This window comes from Mytilus galloprovincialis, chromosome 7, assembly GCF_965363235.1.
Source record: "Mytilus galloprovincialis chromosome 7, xbMytGall1.hap1.1, whole genome shotgun sequence".
Lineage (NCBI taxonomy): Eukaryota > Metazoa > Mollusca > Bivalvia > Mytilida > Mytilidae > Mytilus > Mytilus galloprovincialis.
Window position 1 is genome coordinate 69,785,172 of NC_134844.1, and position 13,718 is coordinate 69,798,889.

Consider the following 13,718-nt stretch of genomic DNA (forward strand, 5'->3'; position numbering starts at 1 on the left):
GATGAACAAGTTTTAAAAGCTATATATACTTGATGACAACACGTTGAATTTGGAATGAAAATGTGGTCTGTTATATGCCTGGTATGATAATTTCTTGTATGAGATCAACTGAAACTGAAAACAACAGACTACTATCAATTGTTTGAAAATATTGATTATTTTGTCAAATGAATTACATAGAAAGATATAAACAAAATAATTCAGTTCAATAATATCAATTTCAAAATGTTTGTCAAGGAAAGTTGAAGTTGTGGAAAGTGAACGAACAGTGCTGACTGTCACTTTTTTGCGGGAGCTAAACATTTTACAAATAAACAAAAATAACTGAATCAAAGGCCTTAAAAACTTTATACATTTAACTTCAAAGAAAGCATAGGTAAAACCTAGATTATGTCTACATGCCATGGCGTTTATTAAGCTCCTTAAGTTTACAGTTAGGTATACAACCTTGGGTCTCCCATTTTGGGTTTGATATTTCCGTATAAAGATTTATCCACCCGGGCGTTTTTGAGCATAATAAATTAAGAAAGTTTTATTCACGTATTTACGCGTTACCTTGATGCTATTTTGTTCAATTATTCATTACATTTTTTGAAATATTCAACTTCAAATCAAATGCAATCTTAAATATCCGTTTCGCCGATGATGGAGGATATTTTCTTTGTTTAGTTACTACACTCCCATTCCCTTTTCATGAATGTGTCGGATTCTGTGTACTATGGTTTTCCGTTTGTCTTTTTTATTTGGCCATGGCATTGTTAGTTTATTTCGTTTTTTTGAGTTTGAATGTCCCTCTTTTCTAAATAACGCAAAATACATATAATTGCAACACCAGTAGTTTTCCTTTTTTTTCTAGACTTTGATATTCCATTTACTCATATGTAATTCAATTCCCTCTTTTGTGTTATTATTTCCTTTCGTAAACTGTTGGGTTCCTTTTGTCCCTATTAGGTTGTATATTTCTGAAATCGTTCTCTCTGTCAGTCTAAGGCTTATAATTGCGTACGTCAAATATGTGTATCGTCTTCAAAAGACACGTTATAAATGGAAGAGGGACGAAAGATACCAGAGGAACAGTCAAACTCATTACTTGAAAATAAACTGACAATGCCATGGCTAAACATGAAAAGGACAAACAGACAAACAAAAGTACACATGACACAACATAGAAAACTAAAGAATAAACAACACGAACCCCAGCAAAAACAAGGAGTGATTTCAGGTGCTCCGGAAGGGTGAGCAGATCCTGCTCAATATGTGGCATGATAGTCAATAAAATTTGAGCCAAATCAAGTTCAAAGTCTATAACATTGAAAGCAAACACAAAATACAAATAATCTTGTCAAATACTAGTAGGACTTTTGATACTTGTGATTAAAACAACTTTTGGTGTTTTAATATATCAACTTTCGCAGTGCTTTTATATTCACGGTGGAAAAGGTATTTTCACTAAATTGAAATGTGCTGTTAACATTTTGCCAACGACACTCAGTCGATAAGCGAAAAAAATAAATACAACAAAATTAACATGGACATGAAAAACGTTGTCATCTCATGTTATGCTATCTTATGTTCTATATTTCTGTTAAACTCTTCAATAGTAAATGATAAATACTCAAATAAATTGGCGGATTTGTATGTCACATAATTATTGTAAAAAATTTTAAACAACCGTACACAACTTGTAATTAGCAAGCTATAATTCCTTTAATTCATTGAATGATTTCTTTATTTCTGATACTTTAATAGCTGCTTATGTATACAAACTAAAACATTGCTAAGGAATGAAAGTCTACTTACAGATAGCGTTCCATTTACCATCGTTCGTAGCCTTCCGGAATAAATGTCCTTGTCCATCAGAGAGAAATTTTAGAGCAACAGCATTGTGTAATACATCTTTAGCATTGAATTATTCGTGTCTGTTTGACGAAAATAGAGGATTCAATGTAGAATCATGCATAACAAAGACAGATTTCGCCCCGCCAGGTATGGTGTATGTGTTTTTGTTTGAAATGTGTACTCTCATTCGATATCTTTCAGTAACAACTAGCAATATAAATGACATAAATAAAAGCGTTACAGTGCCATTTTTGTGTTTCAAAAAACTGTTATTCCACTTCTGCCTATTCAGAATGCTTTCGAAACTCTGTAAAAGAGGGGCGAAGTATACCAGAAAGGCAGTCAAATGCATGGATCGAAAACAAACTCACAATGTCAATACAAAAAAGTCAAAAGACTAACAGACAAATGAAAAACACAACATAGAAAACTAAAGATTAAGCAACACGAACCACACAAAACATTGGGGTGATCTCAGGTGCTCCAAAAGGGTAAGCAGATCCTGCTCCAGATGTGGCACCCGTAGTTTGCTTATGCTATGACAAGCCCGGTTAATAGTATATTTCAGAAGGTCACATTATAGTTACGACATAAGGAGCAAATCCGATATCTTCTGTGAAACGGATATCCCATAACGTGCAACCAACTCGTGATGTCGTCAATAAAATTGACAAAGGGATGATTTCAACTTCACTATTTGAAACTCCTGATAACTTGATATACAAATTGTATTCAAATATGAGAATGTATAAGACAATAAAGGATAACCAAATCAATGGCGGATTAAATGATCTCTATCTTTTATTGAAAACTTACCATACATACATGACTATTGCATTTGTTCCTAGTACTATTTTCAACTAAAATATGTCTTAAGACTATCAAAGAACCTGTTATTCGCGGCTTGAAATTATAAAACAAATGTATTTAATCACGTAAAGAATCCGATATTGCTGTATATCGATTCCCTCAAATGTAATCAGATATTGACCAGTTGAAAGACATTATACAAGATATGTTGCAATTGCGAGAATGCTCATGCCACCGAACAACGTCCGAACAACAGAGGAACTTGCTTTCATTGTTACAATGTATCTGATAAAGCAGAATTTATCAATTTACCATCATGTTTCCACGATTAATTTCCGATTTGTCAAAATCAACTGATTTTTTCCGAATGTTACGGCACCTACCTTTTTGTCAAAAGTGTATTGTCGAACTTGAGATCATTCGTGATCAGTATGAATATGCTACGAACATTCACGACTGCGTTGAGCCTATATCATAATTTTACCAAAAATTAAGAATAAAAGTACTAGTTGTTATCTGATTTTTTTTTTTTTTTACTTTTCATGACATAGGTGTTAATTCTATTCTAAAAATGTCTATAAAAGTGGAAATTAAATATATATATATATATTATAGATCACACCAGTGTAAGGCACTGACAATTGAGCAAATGCATATTGATGTGATCATATCATTCTAACTGATAAGTCAATAATCAGCTGTGTTCACCCGCAGCTAAAATAGAAAATTCTATGTATAGCTTCCATACTGCTTTCCTGGTTGAACCATAGTTTAAATGGTCACTTCACGTCACATAAATAACAAATTGAATGTATTTCTTTCTTGCTAATCGTTTAAAAATCTCATTAAAGTTTATATTTTTTCAGGTTATAAATATTTATTGAGAGGTCAACCAGATTTTACGCAATGTGAAATAGAGCGATACCAGCCAATCCGTTTATTGTCCAATGTTAGCAACCAGTGTATCTTTGAGAAGTCTAAATGTATTGAAAACGGCCAGTTTCTGTTCAAAAATGGTACAACTGAAACAGACAGGTCCTGCCGATGTGATTATACTCGAGGGTATGCTTTCATCACTAAACCGAAAAATCTATGTTCTTGTATACCTTCAGAGGAAGATTGCAACTGCTACAAAAAGAGCTGTCCACATAGAGGACTTCTGACACCAGGTTAGATAATCAATGATTAATTACACGATACCATAGAATGTGGAATAATGAAACTAAATGTACATGTTGGTCCTTTTATTTTTTGGCAAAATAATATCATTTTATCTTATTATCAACTCACCAATGTTCATAGGTATTTGGTTTTACATATTATCCGCAATATTATGGAAACATGTTTAAGCACTGTTTTAACAAGGGATGTATAAATGGAAGAAGTACAAAACAGAACTTCATAATGCTTAATGTGTTTCATTTGCATAGCATCTCTGAAGAAAATGTATACCTAAATGATGAAATTAAAACATCAGTAATGTTATATATAACATCGAAAAGGTATTGTAGACAAATGAAGTGGCATGTGCAATACTCTAGTATGCAAATATGACATTTAAAATCAAAACTGGTTTCTGTATATGACTCATTTGATGAATCCGATGTATAAGATCCTTAAATATTCTTAGACTTAAACACAAACAAAAAAGATTTGAAAAAAAACAAGGTAGCCATTATTTTTAGTGCGTTTTTATTAACCAAATAATATAATATTATATTTTCAGATTATGAGTGTGCAACGGAAAAAGACAAACCAGGACAAAACACTTATTTTTGTCCAATCATTGTATACAAAAGGTATAATTTTATTTCGAATGTAGTCTTATTGTAGTCTTGTCTACAGCGTAATATAAATAGGAAAATATTTCACTTGCTTAATATTACATAACATTTAAATAATGATAATAATAATGAAAATTTATAGAGCGCCCTATAACAAATAAAAATTAATCTAAGGCGCTGTACATTCAGCATGGTAATTTAAACAAAGCAAAAACAAAAACAAAAAAGTACTAACATGAAATATAAAACAAAAATGCCTACCATAATATAAAAGGTCGATTCAAAAAAACATTGTAAAACAACAAATTAAAAAAAAAATAGCAATCTAGGTTAACAAGTATGCAAAACAAGCAAAAAATCCTAAAAAGGTATACGGACAAAATGCATTAAAAGTTTATACAAACTACATGAACTAGTAAAAACCCGTAAAAGAGAAAAGAAAAAGTCTGATTAAAAAGCAATCCGATAAAAATGAGTTTTCAGTTTAGATTTAAAACACTCTAAGGACTTGCATTGTCTTAAACTGTTCGGGAGATTATTCCAAAGAGATGCCGCTGCCCAATAAAATTGTCTTTCACCGTACGTCTTTGTCCGCACTTTTGGAACGGTAAGTAGTTTAGTTGAGCTTGAACGCAGAGATCGGTTTGGTACGTGCAAATTGACCAGTTCCCGAATGTTAGCAGGACCCATGCCATTCATAAGTAAGTATTTTGAATTGTGGTCTGTATTGGACGGGTAACCAATGTCAATCGGCAAGTATCGGCGTAATATGCTCATGTTTTCTTGTCCTGGTGATAAGACGAGCTGCTGTATTTTGTACTGTTTGTAATATGTTCATCGTAGTCTTGTTAATACCGTTCAGCAGAATATTCCCATAATCAAGTCTGGATGTTACTAGACTGTTCACTAGTGTCTTGCAAGCGGATGACATTTCTTCGTTGTAGTTGTTCCAATTACAACACGCTGATGTCTATCTTTCAAATACGACTTAATCCATTCGAGAGCGCAACCAATTATGCCATACGCAAACGACAGACGTTCCAGGAGAATTATGTGGTCAATGACATCGAATGCAACGGAAAGATCCAAAAAGCACTAATACCACTGATGAATAAAGGCAACAGTAGTATACCGCTGTTCAAAACTCATAAATTCATGGACAAAAAACAAAATCGGGGTAACAAACTAAAACTGAGGGAAACGCATTAAATATAAAAGGAGAACAACGACACAACGTTAAAATGTGACACACACAGAAACGGACTAAGCATTAGACAAAATCCTATGAGAATAACAAATATATCATCAAAACCAAATACACGAATTTGGGATAGATAAGTACCGTGACACGTCTTATAGTAATGTGAATTCACACTCAAAAATAAGAGAAAACAAACGACACAACGGAAACACAACGTTAAAATGTAACACACACCGAAACGAACTATAATATAACTATGGCCATATTCCTGACTTGGTACAGGACATTTTAAAGGAAAAAATGGTGGGTTGAACCTGGTTTTGTGGCATGCCAAACCTCGCACTTGTTTGTCTAAAGCTGCATTTATATGATGATGTGCTCTAGCTAATGCTGTTCCGGTTTGAATGGCGTGGTCTGTTTGCTGACTGAAGTGGATCACACAATGAGTTACTGGCGATATATAACAGTTTACCAACAGTTTTACACTTTTCCTTGAAAATTTGATGATGAACTTCCAATTTCGAATCCCGCCATTTTCTCTCCGCTTTTCGCTTACCTCTTTTGGCAGCCTTAAGATCGTCTGAATACCATTCTCTATTAGGTCTTAACATAACTGATTTGATCGTGACTGGGGCGTGTTTATCAGTTATATTGGTTAAATTATCTTTATAACTTTCGACTAGTTGCTCTACAGAACTATCTATTCCAGAACATGAAAAAGAATCTATAATGTCCTTCTTAAGTTCCGTCATGTCGATCTCTTTACTATTTCTCAAAGAAATATCTTTGCGCATACTCTTTGGTTTCTGACATGCTAACGTTGCATGAATAGAAAATAAGTATTTTCACTGACGATAGTGTAGAACACATCCAACGTTTGATAAAAGCGTAGTAATTTAATGTCAAAACCCTAAATGCACATTATGACATTAAGAGTATAACCATATTTCAAAATAAATATTGATAGTGTTAATGTCAGTACAAAACCAGTGATAAGACTTATTAGGTAGATTTTGGGAAAAGGGGACGGATTTGTAGTTACGACCATTGGAACATATCCGTTGTCATTTTTAAAACAGATTTTCCATAACGGTCAACCATACGAACGGAAGATTTCAACTTCACTACTTTCAACTCTTGGTTTGATAGCTCCCTAGCGGTGTGAGCCGCAACCCTCTATCGTGTACATCATGATAGGGTATACAAGGCTTATAATATCGTATCAACTGGGGGTATATACTCCGTATGCAGCTGGCACTGATGTAATGTTGCTACATAGAAATGGCAAGTTCCAAATTGGGAAACTGAAATCGTTTATCTGTCGTAAAGTTTAATAGAATATTGGTATAAAACAGTTTTGTCCTCTCATATATATATATATATATATATATATATATATATATATATATATATATCGAAAAGATCTATACCATAATCATGATAATCTTCAAGAAACATTGATAAATCAGTGTGCATCTCTTTGTTTATTAAAATTTCACTTGACATTTGGTCAAACTGTTATAGTTCTCAGAGTTATATATCTATTGTTGGTATTTGTTATGTCGTCGCTTATACTTTCAAAATAAGTAGATGGACCCAAAATATTAAAAAATCTTAGAAAACAAAACATTAAGACAAAAGAGATGATTTCAGCTCCTCAATTGTGAACTTTCCATTACTAAGTAGAACATTCCTGCAGCGCCTGCATACGGAGTTTCTATCTCCCAATTGATACGATTTTCACGGGCTTGTATTTCCTACCATGATTTCCTTGACAGAGGGAGGCTATTAAACCAAGAGTTCCAAATGGTGAAGTTGAAATTATCCATTCGTAAATTTTACAGACTATCAAGAGTTGGTTGATCGTTATGGAATAATCGTTTCACATATGATGTCCTTCCGGAGCACCTGCGTGAGATTACCCCCAGCTTTTGGTGGAGTTTGTGTTGTTTATTCTTTAGTTTTCTGTATTATGTCTTGTGTACTATTGTTTGTTTGTTTGTCGTTTTCTCTTTTAGTGATGGTGTTTTCAGTTTATTTACGATCTATAAGTTTGACTGTCTCTCTGGTATATTTCGCACCTCCTTTAAAAATAAAAGATAGTATTATATATTATATAATAGAGGAAAGTGATGCTCAAGATTTATGCTATCTTCCTTTCATTCTTTTTGAGAAACATTTGAAAGTCGTTTGTTTGTAATAAATATCGGTATGCTAACGTCGATGAAAAATTTCAGATATTCCTTTTTTTAAATGATAATTTATGATTTCACAATAACCATTGCATATTTCCAATTAGGTTACAAACTGACAGTTTTATCATCAAGGAAAAGGAAATATTGTTGAAAGAACAGGGAATGGGTAAGTTCTTTAATTATCAGTTACCAACAACTATCAAACACATGAAATGAATCATTATTGCACAGAAACACAGTCGAAACCCGTATAGAGGGCAACATACAGTATTTACCAAAACGCAGGTGTCCATACAATATGTAAAACTATTACTGATCCCGGGTATATCAAAGCTATGAATAAATTTTTAAAACAATCTGTAATTTTCAAAATAACAAAAAAGTATTTAAAGATGACATATAAAAACTACTAACATTATTAACACAAATCGTACACAAAAGAACGTTCTATAAAAATCACTTCAGAAAAATCTTTCCATTGCTAAATAAAGCTCTGATACATAACCAAAATACTCAATAAACAACAGTTTATACCAAATTAAAATCTTTGCAGTTATTGGAAGTTTAGTCACTCCATTGTTTAAATACATCATGTCATCCCAATCTGTCGATCATCGTCTACATCGATTTTGTTTGTACTTTTGTTTAATGTGTTTGATATTGGATATTTGTTTTCTAAAGTATCTGAATTGCAATACTCTCCGAATTTCTGTCGTATAAAATTGTTGCAATGAACCGTTGTTTTTTTTTTTTCTTCTTCATTTATATGATTGTATTACAAACTGTGTCTTTTCTTTCATTTTATTCAGACTTATTGTCAATGTTGATTGTACTTGTGGTTACTGCAATATGTACATTCCTGATAGCAGGTAAATACATATATGTTATGCTATATATTTTACTGATGAGTCAACCATGTATACAAGCGGTAAATACTTCGTACAGGTTGTTTTTACCTAATCTTATACCATACACAGGATACATGTCATTAGAAGGTATAATATGTAGATTTGAAAAATAAATCATATTCCTTATTGCAATACTTTGATTCATATGACGAGTGATGGCAGCATAGCAGTTCATGCCTCTAATGTCGACTCATCAAGTATCGCTCCTATTTTTCTTTTCTCGCATTGTCTTCTGTTTTTACATGTCTGATTTTGCATATCTTAAACTGAAAGAAATTTTGACAGATTTAATAAAAGCATAGATTGATGATACCACGCAGCATTCAAGTCACATAATTCGAGACAAATTGACAGCGCCTTGGCAAAACGGATAACAATGATACGAAAAATAAATCCACAAAACACAAATGAAACATTAAACAGAGAACTATAGGTTGAGCAACAGGAACCCATCATAGATTGGGGATAACTTCATATATACACCTACGGTCGGCATATCCTTCTCCGTTAGTGTATACGTAGTTGACGTGTTACTCATAATGATTGCATATGAGGTAGTGCAATTTAGCCGGTTAAATCGTAATTCAGTATGCGATTGAGGAAACGACAAATGAAACATGAGTGTGGTAATCTCTGAAACATACATTCCTAAACGGTCTTGAAACGGATGAAGGAATTCTTTAAAATTTCCAGAAGGATTTTGAAATATTTCACTAGACGTATGTGTTGTAAAAGCTCCCTTGCTATCAGCAACTCCTTATCAAGGAAAGTTAGACAGGTGAACAATCTCTTCATAGATACCCGGTGTATAATTTTGTACACCTGAGCGATCAATGTATAGTCCATCTCTACCTAAGGGTTAAAGAACACATGAATACGGATTCAATGAGGTCAAATGCAAGTGAATAATTCCGCATCCATATTTCTTAGCTTATTTTGAAAAAAATGGATTACATTGGCTGATCATAGCCAACTAGTAGTTCCCTACTCCACTTTCATTAATGACTGAAAAAAAACACAATTTAAATTTTGTATGTATCTCGTAGCAAGTGCCCTATTTAAGTTTTTAAACATTTAATTGCTATAAAACTTCAATCTCTAAGGCAAAACAAGTAGCCGTTATTTTGTAAGAGTACACAATATATAGGTGTTACATATATAGCAGAATCTTCTAATTTTCTATGGCACCTAATACAAAGCTGAGTTTTAGCGAGTTCGTCGTGCTTGGTCGTTATCAATAGTTTTCTTTTAATGTTTTTGTAGGCTTTTTTCTTTGATGTTCCTTTTCGCTTATTTGCAAGGACGATGTCATTGAATATGATTGTTTTTGTAATATGTCGCCTCACTCTTTCTTTTGCATTTTAATTGAGGTCTTAATTCTTTTAAACTTGCAAGTTATATATCATTGACTTCACAAAATTCCCGCCCAGTTTATCATTTAGAAAAGCTTACATCAGTAACCCAGATGTCCGGAGAGATAAAGATAAATTGAGTATATTTGCACTTTTTTTCCAATAAAATTCTGTATGATTTTTAAAAAAAGTGTATGTACGAACGTTTCTGCAAAACATTTTGATAAAATGATGTCGTGTACATTTTATGCTAGATAGCACCCAAACAGATAAACAAAGACGCTTATTAAAAGAAATATGAAAAAAGATGGGTTTTTTTATTTTGATATTGATACATTTGTACATTATTCCAAAAAGGTAAACATTGGTTGTTATCATTTAATAATTATTGAAATTGTAGATAAATTTTTCTTTTCAGGAATTCTTGTATTGTTTTATGTGAAAGAAAATGGTAAGATAAAAGTTATACAGTTTTACTTTCTTCCTTGTCAACCTTATTTATATTTGAACAATGTTGAAACAACGTTTTATTCTACTTTCTGATTTGATTGGTTGATATGACATGTAAAAAATATTAAGAAATGATAACTTGTCATTGTGAGCATAGCGTGGTGAAAACATACTTTGTATTTCAAACTGAATATAGTCAGATATTGCGGTTATAAATTAGATAAAACCTTAATCTTTGCTTAAGTTTACTAGCAATAATTATTGTATTAAGAATTTACAAAACTAGTATGCACAAATTTTATAAGGAAGTTGCTTTATGGGTTTTTTTTTTCTTAACAAAAAAGTTTCTTGTGAACTGTAAACAAAACCACATAATAATGTCTTTTCGTTATCATATTCAAACATCAGATAGTAAGAATAAGAGATCAATGAATAACCTAGAAGAATAGAAGAATATAAAAAATCTGCAATTGGTTTTTCCAAATTGAATTGTAATGCCATATTAAGGCAAACACATGTTTCATAGGCTATCTGAATAAATTGATTTTATCGAAATGTTACAAGAAGGTTGTATTACTAAACAACAAATATCAAATTAAACGGGAAGACATACCTATGGAAAAATAATGTTACTGTTTATATGAAAATAAAAAAAAATGTTTTATTTATTCAAACGAAAGATCTATCCAGGAATGACCAACATGGTAGATATAAGCAAAAGCTCATCCTTCCCCTGATCAGCAGGAACAATGATGTTCCGCTCCTAAGTAAGAAAATAATAATATATTATGTTGTGAACAGTGATACATTTTTGGCATCCAAAAACATGTCTCGCATCTCACTGCACAAAGTGGGGAAAAAATGGTCTGAAAATGCGGTAATGTTTTGGGCTAAATCAACAACATGATACAATATTGCTTCAAACAATCTCATATTGGTCAATCGATAGGTTATTGACTTATCAACTGACAATTTTATTTTCTTCAATTCAATTACTTTATGAAGCGTACAATGTTTTTTTAAATGTATTATGTAAACATTTGACGACATAAAATGAAACATGACGTCATATTGGTATGAGGTACATGCTAAACGATATTTAGAATTGTATTTTAGTATTGATTTCAATAATTGGATTCGAAGTTTATGAAACTGAAATTTAAATAAATATTGATTCAAACTGCATATTGATTTTCAAAAATAATGGAAGAATCATGTTTATACAAACTTTAAAGAACTTTCAGGCAACAACTTTTCGGAATGTACTGAAAATTCAACAACAAGTGCCAACATAGATGAAAAACACAATACACACAGGACAGAACGTGAATTGACTGAAGAGTTTACACTCATAACAGAAGAAGGTAAACAATCATATATGTTTATCGTAATAAACAAGCAGTTCGAATACTGGAACAGTGCGTGCTATACGTTATTTTCATTTAAGATCGGCGTAAACAAAAATTCTGTTACCCAAAGTAAAAATTTAAAAAAAATATTCTTCTTTTACATACAAATCTTTAAAATGTATTTGAAAACAGACACTCATTTAGTAAGTTTTTTTAGTTTTCAAAGCACAAATTCTCGAAGTTGATTAGTTTTCTATAAATCAAACAATATGAAGCAATGCTAGGTATACAAATCTCAGTTTTAAAATTGTTTAGCCCAGCTACTAAGTCTTAATTGTTAATATTTGGAAATGTCATTATATTCTTTAAAGAAACTTATTGCTATTATCTCATGTACGACTATGTAAATTAAAAATTATTTAACTGTTACGTGAATGTCTGATGGTTAAACGTATCTGGTTTTGCCCCTTCACTGACTCGTCATACAGTCGCGTTTTAGCGTTTCAGATTAAAGTAAATGCATTAATACTTTTCCTACTTTGATAACTTGTAGATAAGATAAATACAATATTTATACTCATTTGGAAAAAGAGAAAGAGAGAGAGATAAAACATTATAAATCATGAAGATTTATTGATACATTGATAAATTCATATTATGTTTCTGTGGAAGTATATGGAATTTAAATACAATAGAGTAATTGATAATTAATTTCAAACAAATAATATGTTCTGTACAATAGATAAAGGTTTTAGTGGTGGTCATGGAATATACTATACAATTGTTGAAAAGGAAAGAAGTACAAAAGAAGGTAAACTTTCACCAGAAATAATATTACAAGACTATTTTTTATGAATTTATCGTCGAGCAGAGCTTTCTACATTGTCTATAACAAAATCTCAAGACATTTCTTTTATGTAGCTTGATTTGATTAAAACAAAGAATAACAAAGCGTTACTTGTACTGGTGTCTTGATCTGGATCTTTCATTATAATTTTGATATATAATGTGTACCTATTGACAAACATTGAAACTGTTTCATTAAAAGAATATAATACTTCATTTACGAACAGCATAGGATGAAACTTTAAACACAGTATTTACATTAGTCGGAACGGGGTATTACCCCTAGATTCCTTTCGAGTTGATCCTTTAGGCTTTCGCGTTGTTGACTTACACCATTCCTATGATGGTAAATCTACAAAAGCGCTGCTGATTTTAATTTAAAAATGATTAATGGAGCATGTTTGACAATGAATTTCGTTATTAGGACAAATAGTACCGTTCTATTAACTGTGTACACAAATTTTGAAGTACTTAGGCTTTTTTACCTTAGGAATAGATTACCTTAGCTGTATTTGGCAAAACTTTTGTAAATTTTTGTCCTAAAGGCTCTTCAACTTCGTATATTTGGTTTGGCTTTTCTTTAACTTTTTTTAATTCAAGCGTCACTGATGAGTCTTTTGTAGACGAACCGCGCGTCTGGCATAAATACAAAATTTAATCCAGGTAACATGATGAGTTTATTTAATTGTTCTAAGATATTGGTTAGCCCCCATACGGATACGCGTATAACCTTAATCTAAATACTAAATTGACCATAAAAGGAATTACCTTATTTTAAATTTTTGAAACTTTGTAAATATGTTAGCATCTATAAATAAATGCTACTGCAGAAAAAAAAATGTAATGTTTATTCACAGATCTTTTTTAAAATTATCTTATTTAAATTGATTGTTTCTGCATGGAAATTTTTCAATACTCAAAGTGTTTTGTTGTTTTGTTTTCCATTAGGGGGTATTATTTCACCAGTAAGTGATTATCAATATT

At 31.7% G+C, this 13,718-nt stretch overlaps 1 protein-coding gene across 1 annotated transcript; it reads left to right on the forward strand.

The window, feature by feature from the left end:
• LOC143084258 (uncharacterized) lies at positions 1 to 8,045 on the forward strand. The gene is made up of 5 exons (XM_076260667.1): positions 1 to 81; positions 1,803 to 1,986; positions 3,516 to 3,818; positions 4,376 to 4,448; positions 7,934 to 8,045. The coding sequence occupies exons 1-5, from the start codon at positions 55 to 57 to the stop codon at positions 8,043 to 8,045; spliced, it is 699 nt and encodes a 232-aa protein (XP_076116782.1). The 5' UTR covers positions 1 to 54.
• The last annotated feature ends 5,673 nt before the right edge of the window (positions 8,046 to 13,718 follow it).

Bases quoted from the DNA above. Each gene is read 5' to 3' on its own strand.
- LOC143084258 (XM_076260667.1), top strand. From the start codon at position 55: ATGAAAATGTGGTCTGTTATATGCCTG. The intron at 82-1,802 runs GTATGATAATTT...GTCTACTTACAG, and splicing joins TGTGGTCTGTTATATGCCTG to ATAGCGTTCCATTTACCATC. The intron at 4,449-7,933 runs GTATAATTTTAT...ATTTCCAATTAG, and splicing joins CCAATCATTGTATACAAAAG to GTTACAAACTGACAGTTTTA.